Raw genomic sequence first — 24,398 nt, forward strand, 5'->3', positions numbered from 1 at the left:
GACGATTATATGTAGTTTTAAAAAGGCTTTAGCCAGCTAAGCATGAAACTTAATTATGATTAATATATGTTTTAGTAATTTTTAGGTGCATTATTGTTGCATTTAACAATGATTTATTAAACCAAATAATTTTCCTTTAAAGCCAAAGTTTCCAAAGATTTTTTACCGTAGAGAAAAATGATTTTTAAAAAGCAAATAAGATTACGTGGTTATAAATAACTGGAATTATGAACTAATTGATATTGTAATTTCAGGTCTTTGAAATAATTTCATCAATAAATCTATATTCAAACCTGCTGTTGAAACTTGATGGTTCCTGGTATTGGGGGTTTGTATGTTCGCCAACTGATCTCGTGAACTTCCCGCTAATTCGGAAGTCAAGCTCAACCAAAGTGTCATGGTTGAGACAATATCTTTTATAGAAAAGTTGGAAAGAATTATTAAGAGTTTCTTTAAAATGGTGCAGCTATTTTAAAAATAAGAAAGCTACTAACATTATCGCTATCCAAAGTTTTATATCTAGACATTTTCTTACTTTTGTTGGCCTAAAAAGATTGGGTACTTTTATTAAATCCTGATAAAAGGGTAAGTTGGTTTATTGATATTGTGGATGTCCAGTTCATTGATTTATTGCCATTACCCTATCCCTAAAGATCCCAGTCAAATTTAAAGTAATATAGATAATCATATCCTAATATATTTTGGGGGAGAGTATATGCGCCCTCGCATGAAATATCGCCCCAGGGGAAAAATGCCCCCACCCCCATAAAAAAAATAAAACATAATCTTTATTTTTCCTTTTTAAAATTAAAATTGAGAATGGATGGTGAACTTCCCCTACCCATTAACATTTCCTTTATTGTCCCTAGAGGCCTCTGGGGACGTGGGCGCTAGTGCTTATGAAAGATGAATAGTTTTAATGCATACATACACATGAAATTTATTTGTATTAACCTGGGCGTGGCTAATGTACAAACATAATTAAAACTTTTACATAAAATGAGGGAGGGAGGGGACATTGGACTGTAAATAACAAATGGTACCCAAAGTTTTATAAACATGATAGTTTATTGGTTGGCTTCGTGACTTTGAGTACTTTTTTAAAATTTGTAATTAGTGTCCATATCTTTCAGCCAATAACTTTTTATCTACAAAAGGGATAATTATATTAGTCGTAATTGGGAATGTACATCAAATTATCCTCCATTATCCTCTTATCCCTTAAGATTCCTGCATAAAATGCAGTTAAGTGAGAAACAATAGAGAGGATAAAAAAAGGGGGAATGGTTAGTTGATAGTGTACAAAATAATGCCACGTTCGTAGCGGTAATGCGTCTTGCGTCATATTGGAAAGGTGACGCAAATTTCAGATCTCAGTTTTCGCTATTTGTTTTACTATTTTTCTCCATAAGAAAAATCAGCGAAAAACGAAATCTGAAATTTGCGTCACCATTCAAATATGACGCATGACCGCTACGACCACGAGACGTGGCAGTAAATTGTCCACTATCCCCTGCATGGTATATAATGAACAAGAGGTTTTGGTGGTGGTTACCCCCCTCTTAACTTCCGCCCTTCCCCCTTCTGAAATTCAGTTACATAAGCACAATTTTATATACACACATGCACCTACACACACTATGAAATTACACAGAAAATCACACACACACATACTGGATCACACAGAATATACACACACACACACTGGATTACACAGAAAATCGCACACACACAACACACACTGGATTACACAGAAAATCACACACACATACTGGATTACACAGAAAATACACACACACACACACAATGCTGTCAGAGTGCATTACATATCCTAGCAGTCAAGTTCAAGACAACTGCCTCGCCCATTTGCATTCAACAACTTCCCTTTTTTCTAACCAAAACTGCACTATCCCTCCTCACCTTCTTCCGCCACCCAAAATTGCACCATCCCTATCCTGGCTATCTATCTATCTATCTGGTATTGTGTATCCTCTTATATTTTCCTTGTAACTAAGTTTCCAATGGTTCCTTCCAGGCAAAGATATCTTTTCACAGGAAACAGAAAAAAAGATTTGATTTAAAATCAAAGTTGAAACATTTCCAAAATGATAAAATGAGCATAATTCCTAATTCTCAACCTTTTTATCATTGAATTATCTTCTTTTGACCTATCCCTGAATTAGTATTTGACATAACAAAACTAAGAAAAGGTGTTTCGTTCTGAAAAATTGTTTAATAATTTTTTTTCTGATGTATGTTATTTATTCAAATCTCTTCGTAATACTTATCATGACTCCCTATAGGGAAGGGTTGGGGAGAAGGGTGGGTTAGTTAATGTACATTTTAGAATGTAGCAATTTTACACCACCACTTTTCCTTAGACCAGGTGACATGACAGCTCATGGATTATTATTATACAACGCCAAAAAAAAGAAGAAAAATTTTTTCCTGAAAATATTTTGACCTTAAGTACTGTTGATATAGTTATTTTAATTTTAACAATTAAGAAGTCTAATAACTAAATATTAAAAAATATATTATTATACAGAGAGTAAGGGAGGGGACAATGGATCTAATATTCAATCTTTAGGAGTCTCAGACTTTGGGGACTGGCTTAAAGGGAATGTGCAAGAATTTAGCAGTTTCTGACTGAGTTTGGGGACTTGCGCAAGAAATGCCGTTACTCGCTATGTTAGTTTTGAATATATATAGTTTTGCAGACAGAGAGTAGTTCAAATACAAATACACGGCCCCCCTCCCATACTATATTTCACTCCCTTCATCCCCACCTCCTTTTTAAAAGTAGATGAGAAAGGGAAATGGAGAATGGAGGTGGGGGAAATAAACAGGATAAAAAGGGGCAGGAAGGCGTGCGGGTCATATACTTACCCATCCAGCTACACGCCTGCCTGCCCCTTTTTTCCGTGTTCACATCACTTGTCCCCAAATCTCTTTTCTCTTTCCCTGTCATCTGAAGAGATCCAGGGAGATATTTCTAGTAATTAATTACAGAATGGTTATGTCAGTCTGTAATACTGGTAATCTTATTTTCAAATGATTGCTTTTTTTCTTGGAACTTTTTTCTTAGTTTATGATTTTCTAGATTTAATCAACAATCACTTTACAATTTCCACCATTTTTTTGGGATTATTCTGGTTATCATGGCCTTTCTTCAAAAACTCTTAAATTGAATTAATTGCCCATTGTCCCCTCCCTTACTCCCTGATTATTATACCTTCGTCTGTCATTCAGGTTTTACAAAACAAAAATAAAGCAATAACTCTAAGTAAAATTAGGTCTGCTTTTCTATAAAGCTCTTGCGGGCTTTAGGCTATTGTAGAACCCCCCCCCCCCTTCATTCTCCTTAAAAACAAAAAAATTGAAAATTAAGCAAGATTAAAAATATACATTTATACATATATAATATACATATATGATTATATCAAATTAAAAATTGATGTATCAAAATTTACATTTTAATGGTTTTCAATTAATTAAATACAAAATTCATTATTTTAAATAAAAAGTAGTAGAATATTAATTTAATCAAACTAATAGGTTATGATGTAAGTTAGTTTATGATGTGAGTTCTGAATATTTGTAAAATAATCACAAAATCAAATATGTCAATATGTAGCGCAGCAATAAATATTAATATTTTTAAGTAAGAACAGTAAAGTATTATGCAGTAAAGATGATATTTTTTTTGTAAAATTATTAATTCAATTGAATATAATGTTTATACTATCCTTATAATAAAGTAACAGGATGTCTGTCTGTTTGACTGTGTGTTTGTATGTTTGTACCGAAGGATCTCGCTAACCACTGTTCCGATCGGGTTCTTATTAACAGGGTAGCTTCTCATAGGTCCAGGGAAGGTTTATAACTATTTTGTTTTACCATTTATAGAGTAGCTTCTCTTATAAAAAAAATTGTTTATTAGTTTCATAACGAAACAATATAGGGATATTATTTTACATATTTCTTCCATAATATTAAAAAATACCAAACATTATTTTCTTATATAATTTGAAATTTCTCATTCTTTTGTACAATTACATAGTACATCAAAACATAATATGTAACTAATACAAATTATTTAAGAATTTTTTTTCTAAAAGCGTATTTGCTTTTTAATTGAAGTGTGATATTATGATTATCATTACAAAAGATTGCCTAAAACCCTCTAATTATCCCTAAAAAGCAAAGCCAAGCCGTTTTAGAGATCCTTTACCACACACAACAACTATCTTTGTACTTTAATCAAGTAAGAGAGGATCTGAAAGGGTTATGTGAGTTTACCGGGGAGGGAGGGGACATTGGACTGTAAATTATGCTGGTCCCCATAGTTTTATGCACAAGTTATCACATTCGTTGGTTTTAAATCATTATGAGAAGTAGTAATTTTATCTATTATGTTGGGAAATCATCCAATGTCTTATCCCTTAGGATCCCTGTTCTTTTTTACATAATACTTGTATAAAAGCCCACGCCTGAGAGCACCCTGCACCTATCTCTTGCAATACCCTCCACACCCATGCGTGCATGCACATTGCCTCGTACAATTTTCCTTTATGTGCAGCACACCCATTCACACCCAAGCACACCCCTCTATCTCTTTGTGCATAACACACCCAAAAGCACACCCTCCAACACACCCAAGCATTACTCTTTTTCCTTCTTCTTTACAGCTCTTTATCATATTTTCTAGTTTACCCCTTATATTTCAAACTCACAAACACACACACACACACACACACACACACATACATCTCCACATCTCGAGTTACCACGGGAAGTTTTGCTTCCTATTATAGAATGCCTTTTTCCTCAACTACACCCCTTAGCTAGCACCCCTCTCTATTTTACACCGTTTACCATTTTGTACTTTACCCCCCCTAAACCACCCTCTTACATCTTGATATACCCTCCTATCTTACTAAACTCCGTCTTAGAATAGATTTAGTGTACAAACAACACTTTAAATTTTGCGTTGTAGAATCCTAGAGCTACCCCTTTTTTTTGGGAGGAAAAAGTACAAAAGTTAACTTTGGGCAAAGTACAAATTTGATATTTATGAATACAGATGCTTTTTATTCGATTTGGGCCTTACTATCTATCTACTATCGGCTATGCCCATAAAGGCCTCTAGGAGTAATTTAGGCAGGGGGGAGTTAATTTTAGTTTAAAATATTTTTTGAGGAGGAGCGTAATTTTTTTTAGGTACAATTTCTCCAAGGGGTGATGGTACCCTCTCTCAAAATAGTTATACACCTTTCTAGGCCCAATGAGAAGCTTTATTGCACAGGAGAATCATATCGGTTCAACAGTTATCGAGATCCTTTGGAACATACAGACAAAACATACATTCAGTTACTTTTATATTAGGATATTTAAAAGTCTATCTTTTTATCTATCTAACTATCTACTATCTATCTAGGTGGTGATCAGTACCTAGCAGTCAAGTTTCCCTTGAGATATCTAGCTAACTAACTATACACTATCTAACTAGGTGGTGATCAGTACCTAGCAGTCAAGTTTCCACTCAGATATCTAGCTAACTAACTGTATACTATCTATCTAGGTGGTGATCAGTACCTAGCAGTCAAGTTTCCACTCAGATATCTAGCTAACTAACTATATACTATCTATCTAGGTGGTGATCAGTACCTAGCAGTCAAGTTTCCCTTGAGATATCTAGCTAACTAACTATATACTATCTATCTAGGTGGTGATCAGTACCTAGCAGTCAAGTTTCCCTGTAGATATCTAGCTAACTAACTATATACTATCTATCTAGGTGGTGATCAGTACCTAGCAGTCAAGTTTCCCTTGAGATATCGACATCACGTGACAAGGTAAGATATACAGACTTTGTGCGTTGTAGAGTTGATTTGCTGTCATGGAGGGAGATGACATTTGCCTGTAACTTACACTCTACCATTGGTTTGCTTAAAACTTTTGGTACTTAGTAGTTATTTCTCGCATCGTATTATAAATGGCTTTCCGCAGATATAGAATGTACAATCATGATATTAAAACTAGTTTTTTTAGCCCCGAGGTGCCGAAGGCACCGGCTAAAAAAACTGGTTTTAATCTTATGATTGTACATTTTTATATTCGTAGAAAGCTGGATATAATACGATGCTAGACATAGTTTTTTCGTATGGATGAGAACCAGTTCCTATCCACCGGATTCGAATGAATACGAAAAAGGATCTTTATTGGTTTATTCAAGCTACCCAATATCTTCTTTATACAGAGAGGGTAGTTCTGTTTATTATCATTGGATATCAATATCAATTCATCGACTATTGTCTTATTCTTTAAGATCACTTAAATTTCTTTCAACATAATTAAAAACATAAATCATAACGTTTTTTATGATTATTAGAAGAGTAATATTATAAAACAAGTTAATAAAACTGTAAAAGTTCATAATTTTTTCTTTTTAAAAATGAATTTTATGTTTAGATTTATATAACTATAAAATACACATACATTAATAGAATTGAATACACAGATGAACAAAACACACAAACATAAAAAAGGATAATTTTGTCATAAGTATCACAGCAAAAACAACATAATAAATAATGTTTTAAGCCAAAAAAAACAGTGCCCTTCGATTAAAATATAGCAAATGTATTTTATGTTTAAAGTCAAATGAGTCGAACTTTTAATTTTATAACATAATCGTTAGAATGTTTTGTTGTTTATTTAGAAATTGTTGAACCGACATACATACCAATTTATTTAAAGTAGCTGCGCTTCTAAAACTCATAAACTTACCAGATAAACATCAAATGCGTTTTCAATGTCATAATAAAGTGCAGTGTTGTGGAAATGCGATCAAATGTTTTCCTAAAGTCAAGCTGTAGTTTATTATTGATATTATATCCTTTCCGATTTTTTTTTAGGGAGGGAGGGGACATTGGACTGTAATTTATAAGGGTGACTAAAGTTTTATAAACAAGTTCTGGCCTTCGTTGGCTTTAAAGCTGTAATTTCATATAATGATAATTAGTTGGTACAAACTTGTTTTAATTTCAGATGGAGAGACTTGGGGTTAAACTTAAAGAGAGGGGTAGGTTTCTGGTAGAATCTGTAAAGGTGTGTGTTTTAAGGCTTAAAAATAGTAGTAGAACAATAATATTCACTAAATATGTGTATTTCTTATTTGAAAGAACTATAGACAAAAAAAAAGTTTCAAAAGGTTAACATAAATTTTTATCGTTCTACTACTGTTTTTTTACTTATAGCACATAACCTTCACGGATTTTACCAGAAACCCACCCCTCTCTTTATTGTCCTTTGTCTTATCCCCTAAGATCCCCGGAAGTTTTATTATAAATGTACTGTATTTTTATAAATATATAAAAATCTACCAATTATAAAACTTCAATATTTCGCTTCGGACCTTTCTGACTTGGTAGATTTTTTTATTAATAAATACATAAATATATATTTTTTTATGAGATAAGTAGATTTTTCTAGTTAAGCAGACAATATAATTTTTAATATTTCTTTCTCATATGATATATTAAAGATTTATGGAAGTTGTCATCCTTGTTTTTATAAACAATTTAATATTTAAGAAATTAAATGCAGAAAAAGTTCCCCTGGTATTTAAATATTTGGTTTGGATGCAATATCTTTTATGTCATTGCATTTCAAAATATTAACACAAAACAACAACACACCATTGTTAGCTGCTTTAGAGAAATGTTGAATTTTGTGGTTGAGGCTTGCTGACGAAAAAAATGTAATAAAGTAGCATACAGAAGAAATTCTATTATATTAAGAAGTAAGGTTTCTTTTCTCTAAATTGTAAGATATCAATTATTACTAGACTAATTAAGTTCTATTTTTAGGTAAGCTTCATATAGGGGAGGGTAAAGTGGGGATTTACCACCCTCCAAACGAATTTTTGCGGGTGCTGTAGGCACCCCCAACATTTATTTCATTTTACCCCCCCTCCCCCCCCCCCAAAAAAAAAAAAGCTTGGACGCCCCTGCATGTAAGTATTAAGACAATGAATTACAGAATACTAGCGGCTTTGCCCCAAGAGGTTATTAAAAAAGAAATAAAAAATTGGAGCTGCCCCAGTATCAATTTCAAGATTTTCAGGAAAAAAAATTGGATCTGCCTCAGTATCAAATGCAAAATTTAAAAAAAAAAAGAAAAAATGGGGGGGGAGAGATTTTTTTGTTTTTGGGGGGGTTAAGGGTGTCCAAACCCCCCCAAGAAAATAGCTTAGAACCACCACAGGACCAATAGGTATATACCCTGAAGAGTAGAATCCGATCGGTTCAGCTGTTACCGAGATATTAAGGGACAGACGGACGGACGGACGGACAGACAGACAGACAGACGGCTAGACATCAAGCTACTTTGTATTATAAATGACAAAAATACAAAAAATGATGTACTTTACTCTAAGTCTAAAAGTTTTACTCCATCATAAAAACGTACATCTGTCTTTTGCAAGGAATATTTTTAGCAATTAAAGTTTAAACTATTTTGCACTGCACTGTATATTACGTAATAAGATAGTGGCTGAATATTATGAATAAAAGTATATATTATGGCGGGGGACTGGTTGCAAGTAATGCATAATTATCTCATATTGCAAATAAAAATAACTATTTAAATTACTTACCAGTTTTCCTAGAAAATACATGAAAATTGAATCATGGTAAAAGTAAAAATGGGTTTCGCCCCTAGCCTCTGGGGGCTTTGGTCTGATTAGTAATCAAACAACATTCTTAAAGTTTTCAGTGTAAAAGCTCTTTTAATCTCCTTATTGATGGGAGGAAAAGTAGAAGGTTTTCTTTAAATAAATATGAATATATGAAAAAAAGAAGTTTTTCCTGCAAAATATTCAGATTGTACATTTTTTTTATAACTTTGGCACAATTGAAATGCAATATGTGCATATGCCGATAAAATATGCGATTTATTCCAATACTTAAAAGGATACACTTAAACTTAAATATATCTGAACTTTCAAATAATTAAATTCTTAATTAAAATTGCAACTAAAACAATGTCTCTTCTTCTTATATTTTTCTGTGTACCCATAAACATATATGATTATAATGATTATGTTTTTTTTCTTTAGTAAATTTTAATATCACCACTTTGAACAAGATAAATTAAAAGCTTAAGCGTAAAGTGTTCACCTAACAGTACAGCCATTTTAGAGCATTAAGAAACACATTCAATAATATAAAAAATGGAATTATTCGTGGTTCGTTTTTAGAAATGGTCATACTAAAAAAATGTCCTTTAAACCGCACTTTTTTTTTACATATGTAAAGCAAATAAATACTTAGAAATTTTTTCGTTTTTCCTTATCCATTTAAAATATGCAGCTACCCAAGTATGTATCTGTGTGCGTATTTGTGTGTGTGTATGTGTGTGCATGTTTACTTAAATTTAAAATTGTAACTTTTCTCAAAACTCAACCACGTAAAGACATAAAAATGAGGGAGATGAGAGGAGAAGTGTGTAAGAAAACCCCTAAAAAAGAGATGGATAATCCCTTATTTTTTATTACGTCACATGGCTGATTTTTGAGACACTTTGTAATACGTTCAGGTGGGTTCTTCTGCAATACTACAAATTTTTTGCTAAAATCCTTAAAATAAAGTAACAGGATGTGTGTTTGTCTATCTGTCTGTTTGTTTGTACCGAAGGATCTCGCTAACCGCTGAATCTATCGGGTTCTCCTTAACAGGGTAGCTTATCATAGGTCCCGGGAAGGTTTATAACTATTTTTGTGGAAGGTACCACCACCCTCCCAAGAGGCCTCTAGGGGCGTAGCCGCTAGTACTAAATATAGCATAACTTGTTTTATTTTATCTTACTACATTTATAGAACAATGTCATAATTGGCATTAGAATGCTTTTTTTTGTGGGGGGGGGTGTCCTCTACATCATCTTACTGGCGGACAGACAGACCGACTGCAGAAATCGTTATATTCTAGAAATTGGTATAATTATAATAGTATAAGTAAGAAAATTCTCTATTATTCTTTACCACTTTTAGGATAAAAAGAGACAATCTAAAAAGTTTTGACAGCTATATTCACTTTTCATTAGTATAGTAATAACAAATAACCTGTACTTAATAACTTATATATCATCTACATACATTATTCAATACAAATATATAATTAATTTACTAAACAAGGGCGATAACTACCTTTTTTATAAATAATATTCAAACCCTTATAATAATTTATGTACATAAAAGTATCTGTTTGTTTATAACTTACGATCTCGATAACCGTTGAACCGATATGGTTTACTTTTATAGTGAAGCTTTTTATAGGCCCAGAAAGGTTTATAACTATTCAAAGAGGAGGTTCCTCAACCCTTTAAAGAGAAATCGGCAATTGAAAAAAATTACTTAAACGCGACCAAGAATAAACTTTAATTGAAGATTGGGTCTCGTAATCAATTACATACCAGAAATCTTAGAAACTCTAATATGTTGGATGTTAAAAAACCGAAGTTTAAATCTATTGAAAGATTTCCTAAGTATCATTTCCAAGAATTATGGAATAACCATTGTAATAATGATTTATTAACCCACAATCAATCAAGAAATTTTTTTTTTAAATCTAAAAGAATCTTTGTTATCAAGCTTAACTTTAGTGTGTAACAACCCATTATGTCAAGAATGTAGATAGAATTATATTTCTTTTCAATATTGTTTGAAATCTGATAAATCAATCAAAATCTATTTGTTGAATTTTTTTTTAAATTTCTATTATTGCAATAATGGTGTGAGACTTGTATGCCCTAATCAATCCTTCCTATTATCATTTTTTCCTCTCCAATATGATTTTATTTATTGCTTATTTTTTTCTTTCTTTTTTTTTGTCTTATTTATATGGCCTGTATGAAAACAATGTGTGAATACACATTACTGCATACTTCCTAGTTTTTAGGAAACTGCTATTTGGGAAGAAATTTTTTTTATAAATTAACCATATCAATAAAATTTGACTGTATATATAAATGTATATAATATTCATTTATTATTTTGTTGTTGTTTTTTCTATGTATGTACACCCAAGAATAATAAATCTAATCTAACCTTATACCCCCTTTTCCCTCAGGTAGCTCTGAAGGAAACAAACAGACAACCAAGCCTTTAATTGTGCTTCACATCTTTAGATCAATATAGATCATTATAATATTAAATGTGTTAAATTAAATTATTCAAAAGTTAAATTAATAAACAAAAAAAATTCATAACTTCAACTACTTTTTTAAAAGACAAACATACAAAACAGATTATTGAGTGGCTACACTCCTAACACTTCATTTGCATACTTCTAAGTTCCAAGTAAAGTAATTAGGAATTACGTAACTTATATTTACATAAACAGGGAGTTTTATTCTGAAAAATAACTGGGCTAGCCTTACGAATTTTATAGATTTTTGCCCATTGTTATTAACAAAAGGTGGTTGAACTCATCTAATTTACATTATTTCCAACATAATATACTACTTAATTGTATAACCATTCTGATTTATTATTACAGCCCTAAATTAATAAAATAAGAAGGTAAAATCAAATTTGACAGGTTTGTTTTTTTATTCATCTATAATATGTCTGTCTGTCCGTCTGTTTGTCTGCTAGAGCAAAGCCACTAGAGGCTAGGGGCGAAGCCTATAATATCTTTAAAGTAATACTTTTTTATTTCTCTTTAGTTCGTTTGTTAATAACTCAACTCAAAACCAAAGCATTTGTTGTTATTTAGAATGCAAATCCAAATTGTATATAAGTTACATATTTAGCATATTGAATTTCGCTCATGAGGTACAACAAGCAAGCATTCGAAATTCTCAGACAAAAAGATAAATTATTTCTTATCACAATTTGAATTACGAACTAGCAATTGAACACTTATGACTTGGTGGTTGGACTTTATTATTTTAACCTATATCTTTAAATAAAATATCCCCTCCCCCAAAAAACTTTACTTCCTCTTCTTTAAAAAAAAAATGTATTGAGAGTCAACTTTCCCTCTTTTCTCTGGTGCCCCTAGAGGCCTCTGGGTCCGTAGCTACTACTTTTAACATGTAGAAAAAATAAACTCTTTGTAGAACACGTTTTACGTGTTAGAAACTAAACACTGTATAAAACTGTGATAGTATGTGTTTTGCAGAAAAAAAATCCGCTAAGTATCTTAAGATAATGCAGAAAATTGCAAATTTACTCAAAGGGACAATCTTAATTTTTTATTGCAAAAGAGGCAAAAGTCAAAAAAAAATATAAAATATGAATATGTAACTTTAATAATAGATGAGGGAAGGGCGGGGGAATGAGTCAACCAGCCCATTTCCATTCTAATTTTAAAAGAAAAGACGAAAAAATTTTCGAAATGAAAATTTTTTAGGACGATTTTTCTTGGGAAAATTGAGTTACTCTCCCTCTAGTTTATTCAGCAGTTAGCGAGATCTTAAGGTGATATAAGCTGAATCAATTATTTTTATTTTATCTATTTTTTTCATTTAGTCGGAAAAATAGAATATACTTTAAGGTTTCTAAAGATAATGCACAAAGAAAAATTGCAAACTTAAACTATTTTTTTGCGATAGGCTAAAATAACATTGCACGTTCTTCTTAAATATCATTCTTTTTTAGTTACTTGGAAAGCTCATAGATTTGTATAATGTATATTTTAAAAAAGAAATAGAAAAAAAGGAGTTCTTATGTTTTAAAACTTTGGTGGAGTTTATCAGAGCATGTTTCTATAAACAGTAATCAAACTTTACCAACGATAATTTTATACCAAAGTAAAATTTAATAAATTGTTTGGCCATTGTCTTATCCCTTAAGATTCCTATATTAATCCCATGGCTCGGCAGCTATGCGTCAGTCACCGGTAAGCCTCATAGAAATCAACCAGTTACAAATTTATAAATCAGCCTTTGGACTAAAGCTGACCCAAATATGACAATCCCTTTTTTCAAAAACATTTTTAAAGCATCCAAATTGGTTTAAATTTTAGACGTCGGACCGACTAACACGCGGCTGCCGAGCCCTGATTAAATTAATCCCATTAAAATTGTGGTATCAGATGACAAATTATGTCTAGCCTTGTAAACTTACTTCGCAGAATATAAGCAAAAAAGAATTTTTTAATATAAATAATTAAAAATCAAATGAGTAAAAACACTACGCCACATTTTATCCTATAATATAAAAGTAGTAAAGCTTTTTATCTGTAATTTCTGTACTTTCTAAATATATTTATCTAAATTTATTTTTTGGAAGCTTTATACAGAAGTCTTCTGAAGGTTTTAGGTTAATTTTCTGTTTCGATCAACCGCCTTTAAAATACAAAAGCTATTTTGAATAATAATTTAGATGTTTATTTATTGTATCTTGTATTATTGTATCTTGTACTAGTAGCTTTGCCCCTAGCCTCTAGGGGCTTTGCCCAAAACTGAAATTGAAAAAAAATATATATATTTAGGTACCTACCCCCCCAAAAAAAATTTGGTACCTACCTTGTTTTTTTGGGGGTTGGGGGTGTCCCACACCCCAAGAAAATAGCCTAAAACCACCACAGGACCAATAGGTATATTCCCTGAAGAGTAGAATTCAATTGGTTCAGCGGTTACCGAGATTTAAAGCTTCAGACGGACGGACGGACAGACATCATTCTACTTTGTATTATAGACTAGCGGATGCGCCACTAGCATCTAGGGGCTCTATATTCGAAGGGCAGAAAAATAGCCTAAAACTATACCCAGACTCATTTTTAAAAAAAATAAATAGCCTAAAACCATCTGAGAGCCTATAAGAGGCTTCAGTGTAAAGAAGAACCATATCGGTTCAGCGGTTAGCGAGATCCTTCGCTACAGACAAAAAAAGCTTATTACTTTATATTATAGGATAATAACTAGGGAATAAAAGATACAGGTATATGTATAGCATAAAGTCCTTTTCGTTTTACAAATAGGGAGAGAACTCTGAACTGTAAATACACAGGTAACCCAAAGTTATATAACAACGATATCTTATTCGTTGGCTCTAAAACTTTGGGTACTTTTAAAGAATTTGATTGGTTGGTTTCAAACTTTTCAACCAATAATTTTAATCAATATAGGGGAAAATTTTGTTTATCATCATTGAGGGTGTATATAAACTTTGTCCATTGTCTTATCCCTTGAGATCCCTGAGTAAAAATGATGGGGTATAGTCCCTTTCGTGACATTGCACCTTAAGGGGCGATTCTTCGTATTTTTCACAGTAGGTTTTCTCCTATTTCTAGCCCCTGCGGGGGGCTCAAACCCTGCGGGGCCAATTACCTAACCCTGTGAGGCAATCACCTAACCCAATATAATTTAACCTGACCTAAAATAACCTATAAAAAGCCCTTTTTAAAATACGACAAATCGCCCCTTAAGGTGCGATGTCACGAAAGGGACTATTCCTAAATGATGATTCTCAGTGTGGCAAAAAGTTATTGGACTAATAAATACTTCAGCTTTATTATAATAGTGTATGTGGGTGTGTGTGTGTTTGTGGGGTGTGTGTGTGTGTGTGTTCGTGTGTGTTTGTGGGGTGTGTGTGTGTGTGTTTGTGGGGTGTGTGTGTGGGTTTGTGTGTGTAAGTGTGTGTGTGTGTGTGAGTGTGTTTGTGTGATTCTAAGCGTGAATGTGAAAAAGCAGGGATCTTAAGGGATAAGACAATGGACGATAAATTTATATATGTACATCCTCAATGATGATAATCAAAGTTATTCCTTCTGTAGATTGTTGAAAAGTTTAGACACCACTAGTTGGACCAAAGAAATCGAGTTTTCATAATTATAATTTTTAGTCCAATGACAATTACATTTGAAGATGGGTAAAAAAAAGTTTATGAATTTTCCCTTTGAAGGATATTTGAAACATTTTCAGAAATATAATGAAATTTCTTATGTGAATATACTAAAATATCTAAAAAGCTGTTCTAATCATGCATATTGACTGTCCTTGTTTTCTTTTTTAAAATTTCTTGTGTGTACTATGATCCGAATATAAAATGTGCAACCACAAAGTACACTAAAGTCGTAAAAACTGTTACTAACCAACGAAAGAAAGATAAAATAGCTTGAAAAAGATTTCGTGGATTTTTTTTCTTGAGTTAACAGAAAATAAATGGAAAATACGTGGATATATTGACAGGGGTAAATTTAGCTTGCTAATATGGACCTCAGTTAATCTCAGTTAATGGGCCAGTTTGTTTATCTAGTACGAGGTTAGGGAATGGGGTAAAGGGGGTGGATCTCGGGTATCGTTATTTTAGCCAGCTGCGAGTATCACTTTATCACATTAGATATAAATTTGGTGCAACCTCAAAGAAAATAAACGGCTAATTTTGTTGTTATTAATTTGAAAATGACAATCTCACAGTTCGTATATATATATCGTATTATATCCAGTTTTCTACGAATATAAAAATGTACAATCATAAGATTAAAACCAGTTTTTTAGCCCGTGCCTTCGGCACCTCGGGGCTAAAAAAACTGGTTTTAATCTCATATTTGTACATTCAATATCCGCGGAAAGCCGTTTATAATACGATGCGAGAAATAACTGTTATCATATCCTTTGAGTCCCTAAAAAGTTTACTTTGTTTATTATCATTTTGCTTTTTGGTTACTTGTATTTACTTCAAAACGTTAAGGTACGTGTTATTATCAAAGCTACTAACAAACATAAAAATTAACTCATACAAATAAACTATTTAGGTTTTAAATTGACATAAAATCATATAGAGTATTTTAAAATCAAAGTTCACTTGTTGTACTTTTCCATGAAAATTTTTTTAAAATAGTTTTCTTTTCAAGTCCATTTTCTAAATTAGACGAGAAACTTTAATTTAATTTAAACAAAGAAGTGTATGAAGTACATTTAATTACAAATGTACAAGACAAATGGGATCTACTGCAGTTCACGTTAAAATATTGCTGGTAAGGAATATTTCCAAAAATCTATGAATTTTAAAGGCTGCTAGCTGCCAAACGGCTTAACGTACAGATCATGCCTGCACACTGTTTTTAGCGGCATAAGAAGGCCTAAAAATAAGCTGGAATAGCCATAAATCAATAAAGCATAATTATCTCGCAGTGCAGAGAAATGCGCGAAAAAGACCTATTCTATGCGTTCTTTCTTCAGTGAAGCTTTCCCTGTGCATCATTGGTTCTTGGTTATTTCAGATTATTTGTAGGCCTTCTTATGCCGCTTAAAATGGTGTGCGGGTATGATCTGTACGTCCAGCTGTTTGGCAGCTAGCGGCCTTCAAAATTCATAGATTTTTGGAAATATTCCTTACCAGCAATATTTTACCGTGAACTGCAGTAGATCCGCCAAATGAGATGAATTAACCAAGAAAAAGTTAATTCAACATAATAAGTAAGAAATGCAATCAATCCGAATTCTAATCAAACCAAAAACAGGGTTGATCAACGGTAAGGATCCAAAGGGATAAGATTATAGACGATAAATTTATGTACGTTCCCATTGATATTAAACTAAATTATCCCTTCTGTAGGCCAAGATTATTCATTTGACATTATTAGTATTGAATTAACCAAATAAAATTCAATAAAAGTACTCAAAGTTTTTCAGCAAATGAATAGTTTATAAATCTTTGGGTACCAGTGTAATTTACAGTCCAATATCCCCTCCCACCCTAATCAAGGGTTATTGGAACTTGTAATGGCCAGAAATAACCAGAAAAAAAATGCATTGATGTTCGCATTAATCTATTCCTTATTTGTGACCCTATTAAAAGATACAAAATAGTTATTTATCGCACCGTACTATAGACAGCTTTCCGTGGATAAGAAACCGGAATATTGTTATATTAATTCCAGTTTTATTGGCCCTGGGGGGGCCGAAGGCTAGGCCCATCAAAACTGGTATTAAATTTGTGATTTTTATTTTACTTTTCTTGGAAAATTATTAATAATGCGATGCGATACTACATTATTCAGTATTAGGGTGGGTCGATTTTGGACATTTACTTTCTGAGGCCAAAGCGGGGATCTGCACTCAATTTATTTAGATATAATACACCTCAGGATGATTTAAAATTTATCCTAAGTCTTAAAACCGCTGACGACCAGACATTCAATTGTAAAGCTAATTGTAAATGGGAGTCAAAAATTTATTGAATCAGAACTATGGCTTCATGATGCTACCTGGAAAGGCCTTGAGGAGCTGAGTCAGGAACTTTTGTCCGTTTCAAAAAATCTCGTTCCTAGCCTGAGAAAATCTAAAAAACCTCTACAAATTGGACAATTCTCAATAAAATTTATAAAAAATTGTGGTTTTTTAGTGATTTCTATGGCTAGGAACGAGATATTTTGAAACGGACAAAAGTTCCTGATTCAGCTCCTCAAGGCCTTTCCAGGGAGCACCATGAAGGCATAGTTCTGATTCAAAAAAAAATTTGAATGTCGTCTTTGCATACTAATAAGTAACGAATTATATTTTAAGTGGTCGTGTTCTAAAACTCAATTTTTTGAAATTCTTTTTCGGTCAGAAATGTTTTTAAGGGTAATTTTATCTGTTGCATATCCCCGCTTTGTCTAATTCCTATATGAACCCGCCCTATTCAGTATGCCTCATAACCGGTTCTAATCCAGCGGATCTTGATCGGTTTTGAAGCCATACTAAAAACTGAATTATATATAAATTTGAAATATAAATAAATCAATGTATCAGATCTTACACATTTAATGAAAAGATATGTTCAATAGTTTTGATGATTGGTTATATTACCAAAAGAAACTAGGATGTGTGTGTGTGTGTGTGTGTAACTTTCATTATTTTATAGGTTTCCATGGGTAAGCAGGTTTTAAACTATTTCATAGAGTGAGATCAATCCCCTGTAATAAGTTCATATCATTGTATCGTCGCAAGATTCTATTTTTTTTTTATTTTGTTAAAAGGGAAAAAATCGAAAAGAAAGTGTAAAAATATTTTGGTGGGGGGGGGGGGTACAATTTTTTCGAAGGGGAGGTGACTTCCTCCCCTAATGGAAAAGTTATAACCACCACAGGACTAAGAGGTATATTTCCTAAAAGGCACAACAGATAAACCGAGACAAACAGACATCATTCTACTTTGTATTATAGATAAACTGTTATTTGCTAAATGTCGAAACCAACATGCAGAAACATGTGGTAGAAATGAAGTGGAATCACCAGAAAAATGAAGAAAAAATGCAAAAGTCACATTTGTACTTTGTGCAGGGAGGGAGTGGACATTGGACTGTAAATTATACCCGAACCCAAAGATTCTTAATCACGTGCACTCATTAGTTGTTTTAAAACTTTGGGTACTGTTTTCAAATCTTGATTGGCACACACAAACTAGCCGTCTCCAGACTTTGACACCAATAATCTTAACATACAGAACGGGGTAAATTTGTTGACTATCATTAAGGTTGAACATAAATTTATCATTGATTGTCTTATCCCCAAGAACCCTGACTGTGTGTGCAAGCATTAAAGACTTAAGCAGTGTTGCGGAGCTGGAGCCGGGAGCCGTGGAGCCGCCATATTTTGCTGGAGCCGGAGCCGTAACTAAGTTTTGTCATGCGCAAATGACCCTATTAAGTTTTTCAAGTCCATTTTTATCAAAAATTGAACTTTTAAAACCTTTAAAAGTCAAAAATAGACGTAAGAAAAAAATATGTCTAGTTTTTTCTTGATTTTAGGTCGGAGCCGGAGCCGCCATTATCACATACGGCTCCGCAGAGCCGGAGCCAGAGTCGCACCAAAATCAAACGGCTCCGCAACGCTGGACTTAAGGATTAAGAATAAATGCAAAGAGAAGGAAATGAAATGTAACCAACATAATGTTGGAGTTTATACGGTGCCACCAAATAGATTTGACTCATAAACCCGCAAAATCTTATTTAGTAAATCTAATTCGTATTACAAAGTAACAGGATGTTTGCCTGTGTGTCTGTACTGAAGGATCTCGCTAACCGCTAAACTGATATGGTTCTTCTTTACAGGGTAGCTTCTTATAGGTCCTGGTGAGGTTTACAACTATTTTGGGTGAGAGTACCACCAACCTCCAAAGAAAAATCGCATATAGAAAAGAATTAACCACAAAAAAATATTTTAAACTAAAATTAAAACTCATATTTTTGTTATTTGTCAAATTTTGAGGTTTTGCTAGAGCAACTCTAATAAGCATTAAGCATTGCTATGCATTTTTGCGGTCATGATTGGAACAATTTGCCTCTAGGCTAAGCAGAAATTACAATAATCAGGGCAAAAATGGTTTTTATCCAGGCATTAAGCTGCACATTTGACCTTTTTTTTATACAAGGAAAATCAAGATACAACTTATTTGAAAAAAAGGACAGTTTGACATTATTATAACATTTGATGCATATTTTCTTATATTCAAAAAGAAAACTCAAAACTAGCTTATTGGAAGTTAAAGCATTTCTATTTCCTAAAAAGGTTTATCCATTAATTATAAAAATTAGTAGAGGATCTTCGAAAATGGTTAAAAATGTTATTTTAAGGAAGCTTCTTTTAGAACATGAAATATTTTTTTCTTTCACCATTAGAAAACAATAAATTAATTTACAATTTAGGTTCATTTACCTAAATCCTTATATAAAAGTAAAAGGATCTGTGTGTTTGTGTCTGTCTGTACTAAAGGATCTTACTAAACCGTTAACCGATATGGTTCTCCTTTGCAATGTAGCTTCTAAGAGAACCTTGGAAGGTTAATTTTTTTTTGGGGGGGGGTATCACAAAGGCCCTCATAAATTTGTTTTTCTAATTAATTCCCCCCTTAAGCTCTAAGGGCCTCTAGGGGCAAGGCATTAGTAGATAGACAAAACAAACAATTTCTTTTTTTTTGCTAGCTCAGGCCATTGTTCATATTTTTTATTCGGATATAGTCCCTTTCGTGGCAATGCCTTTTAAGGGGAGTTTTGTTATATTTTCATATTAGTTTTTATAGGATAGCCTAGGTAAGGTTATGCTTAGTTTATTTAGGTGATTGCCCCGCAGGGTTAGGCAATTGGCCCGCAGTGGCTAGAAATAGGGGAAAAACTACTGTGAAAATATGACGAAACGCCCCGTAAGAGGCATTGCCACGAAAGGGACTATACTCTTTTATTATAAGAAAAAAGGGGGAAAAAGTGTTTTCCTCGTAAAAAAAACTGCCTTGCTTAATTGGGAAAAGTTTATAGGAAAACAAGATGCATAGGCCTGATTAGTCTGAAAAGCAATGCACAATTTCCCTGGGATCTCAAGGGATAAGACAGTGCATGATAACCGGCTCATAAAACTTTGAATATCAGTGTACTTTGTAGTCCAATATTCCCTCCTTTCTAGAAACTTTTTATCTAAACATTGCATTAAGATAAAAAAGGTCAAAAGGTCTGAAATTTTAGAAAAATATCCAAAAACTTTTTTAACAGTGAAGAGTTGAATAATTTCAATATTTTTATGAAAAAGTTGTTTATAAATATACACTATTATTTGATGATATTATCAAAAATACATTATAATTTTGCAGAATCAAGCAAAATATTACATCACGGTAACAATTATATTTTAAATATCTAAATAATTTTATTTATAGAAAAACTTATACAATAGTAAAAGTAAAAGAATAGAGGTGCATGAGCTATATAAAACTCTGCCCATATGACGGTGACCCTGGCCCGATTTTTTAAAGGTCTTTGAAATCAGCTAATAGAGTCGGACATATAAACACAGTTGAGTCCCTTCAAAGGAATAGAAAGCAATTTGCTATTAGACCAAAAAGGTCTCCACCAATTGAGACAGGTAGTTGTCTAGATTATATGTATAAGTTTATCTTACCCCAATTGGTTGTTTGAGGCATCTGCAGTAAATTCTAGGGTGCAGAAACTCTATAAGTATGTTTATGGTCAATTGGTGTAAGAACAACTTATTTCAATTTTTCACATAGTTAAGATAATTGCAATATTGTAGAAACATATTTATTACAGAATAATGAAGGTCACAAGTACAGGAAGATGCAAACTTGGCAGATTTTAGTAGTTTTATGTCATCAGCAAATGTATGCAAACTATTATGTGATTTTAAATAGGTAATAAGTACAAGAAGTACACAATCATGTATCACAAAGTACAGAATCGCAACCACCTTGAGCAACCTTTCTATTGGGTCATTGAAAATCAACCAATGGTGTCACTTACATTAACACAGCCAAGTAGCAGAAAATAGTTTAGAAGCAGATGAAAGAGGTCTTTGGAAAATGAAGGCAGGTAGTTGTCTGTATATATGTACATATATACTATAGATCTGTTCTACCTATCCTACAATGTACAATTGATTTCGTTGAATGTAACATTATATTCCTTGAAAATCGGTCCAGTGCAGTGATATCTTAGATACGTGATGACTGTTATCACTAGTCAGAGATTGTACGCAAGTTTGCGAAGTACAAAGTCAAATAGTCACTGACATACTGCTTCTAAAATTTTAATTAATATTTGGTTTTAAAGTTCCATTTGTTTTATACATTTTTGAAACAAAATCTTTCAAAATCCATGTGTACACAATATGTACCGTACAAAAACGGTCCTTAAATTAGCCTACCATCATATACTTTTGTATGTAGAGGATAAAAAGCCTAAAGCACCCCATAAAAAAATGTAATATGGCATGTGAAAAGCATTAGTATGCCACCACCAGAAGTATTGTGTATCCATGAATATAAAGTTAATGATCATTTGATACAATATTTAGACCACATCTACTACAAAATGGAGAATAGTTCTTTATCTCATCGTTTTATAGACAGCTTTCCGAGATTATTAAAATGAAATATGAAAGATTAAAACCAGTTTTATTAGCCATTTGTGGAAAATTGTATGTAATACGATGCTAAACAATTACATGATTCTTTTATATGGCTGAGAACCGGTTCTAAACCATAGGACATTAATCAGTTTCAGCCATACTGAAAAAAAATAATCTTGCAACAAAATTATATTTTAAGCAAAGCACCTATAATACCATATCTAGCGGTTGCACCCCCAGCGCTATAAAGTACATTTCTAAATGGTATATTTTTGGTCTCTTAATGAATAAATAAAATAGTATTTTTGTAGTTGGTCTTAATAGTCTAGGCATTACTCTCTAACAAATGATGGTGTCTATACATTTAGGTTTAAAATACAATTACCAAAGATCTATAGGAATAAGACAATAAACGATAAATTGCTGTACATCTGGAATGATGATTTTTAAAGTTAGGACACTTATATTTTGAACCCACAGGTTCTAATAAAGGTAACCAAAGTTTTTAAGTCATCGATTGTTATTACTTCAATGAAAATGAGTCTTTTTTCTTATTGATTAAACACACACACACATCCCGTTACTTCAAACAATAATTCTTGTATATTAAAAGTTTAGTTAAACAAACATTAAATGATATATATATATACCTCGTACGGGCGGGATTACAGTCCAGGACCTTTTCGACTTGGTGTACTGTCTAGGTCCTGGTCAAGCAATCCAGGAGAACTAAGGATGACTGTTACGCACCCCTAGTAATCTCAAAACGTGTAAGTAAGCAATCAACATTTTTTTTGGCTTACTTAAATGTGCCATTGTGCCATTTTTGTGGTAAATTACTGATAAGCCATAAAAATACTAATTGCTTACTTATATCAGCATTCAACAACAATTTGGTCTTACTTGTGAGTTAAAAGAGGGTGGAGTAAATAAATACTCAGTCATTTACAGTAAAAGTGGCTTATATAAGTTGAACTAAAGAAAAAGAAGGAGGAGTAATAATTAATCCCTTCCTTCCTGTAAGCAGTTTATGAAAAAAAGAGAAGATTTGGCTGATATAAGCCAAATAAGCAACAAATGTGATTGATTGCTTGTAAGTAATTTATCAAAAAATTGCATGATTTGGTATATAAGCCAAATTAGCATTTATTGTGATTGATTGCTTGTAAGTAATTTATCAAAAAATTGGATGATTTAGTATATAAGCCAAATAAGCAATAAATGTGATTGATTGCTTATAATTAATATATCAAAAAATTGCATGATTTGGTATATAAGCCAAATAAGCATTTATTGTGATTGATTGCTTATAAGTAATCTATCAAAAAATTGCATGATTTGGTATATAAGCCAAATAAGCACTAATTGTGATTGATTGCTTGTAAGTAATTTATCAAAAAATTGCATTATTTGGTATATAAGCCAAATAAGCATTTATTGTGATTGATTGCTTATAAGTAATTTATCAAAAAATTGCATGATTTGGTATATAAGCCAAATAAGCAATAATTTTCATTGATTGCTTATAAGTAATTTTTCAAAAAATTGCATGATTTGGTATATAAGCCAAATAAGCAATCATTTTCATTGATTGTTTGTAAGTAATTTATCAAAAAATTGCATGATTTGGTATATAAGCCAAATAACCATTTATTGTGATTGATTGCTTATAAGTAACTAGCGGCTTCGCCCCTAGCCTCTAGGGGCTTTGCCCCAAAAGGTGATAAAAAAAAATTAAAATTAATTAAAAATTAAAAATTCGTAAAAGGACCAAGGATATCTCCTGCAAAAAAAAAATAAAGGACCAAGGAAATCTTCTGCAATAAAAAAAAAAAAAAAGAGGGGGGGATTTTTTTGTTTTTTGGGGGGTTGGGGGTGTCCCATCCCCCAAGAAAATATCTTAAAACCATTACAGGACCAGTAGGTATAATCCCTGAAAAGTAGAGCCCAATCAGTTCAGCGGTTAGTGAGATCTTAAGCTTCAGACGGACAGACAGATGGACAGACGGACAGACATCGTTCTACTTTGTATTATAGATATGTGTTATGGAGTAATTTTCATTAAAAAAAATCTTATGGTGTTCGTATTACAGGGTCATTCAAGAGAAATGATTTTTAAAAAAAATTTTGTATTACAGGGTCATTCAAGAGAAGTGATTTAAAAAAAAACTTAATTATGCATAGAAAATAAAATTATTATTGAAAACCATTGAGACATTTACATTTCAAATATCTAAACAGGATTATTTCATCAAATTATGCGCTAAAAACCATTTTTTCCAAAGGCCTTATTTTTGAGGATTTATTGATTTAAAGGTTGTTAAAAAAATAAGCACAATTTTAAAATTCAAATTATGCGGCTTGTTTTAATAGTAGAAAAATGTTTTGCATATTGTTAGAATTGTCATAAGCTTAAGTTTTTTAATATATAAAAACCATTCCTGTGCTACGTATAGTATAGGTGCTACGAGGTAAAATGTTCCAATTACTGAAAACTTCAACCATTTTTCTCACATTTTTCAACTTATCTCATAAACTACAAATAGC

The 24,398-nt window shown here is 32.3% G+C and overlaps 1 protein-coding gene across 1 annotated transcript in view; it reads left to right on the forward strand.

Annotated features, from left to right (window-relative positions):
- Window positions 1–24,398, forward strand: part of LOC145312959 (uncharacterized) — a 134,285-nt gene that overhangs the window by 39,413 nt on the left and 70,474 nt on the right. Inside the window, exon 6 of the mRNA XM_080152171.1 lies at window positions 5,801–5,858. Coding sequence (XP_080008297.1) covers window positions 5,801–5,858 — 58 coding nt within the window. The remainder of the gene's footprint in view (window positions 1–5,800; window positions 5,859–24,398) is intronic.

Source organism: Acartia tonsa, chromosome 3 (assembly GCF_053477335.1).
Source record: "Acartia tonsa isolate MP-2025a chromosome 3, ASM5347733v1, whole genome shotgun sequence".
Lineage (NCBI taxonomy): Eukaryota > Metazoa > Arthropoda > Copepoda > Calanoida > Acartiidae > Acartia > Acartia tonsa.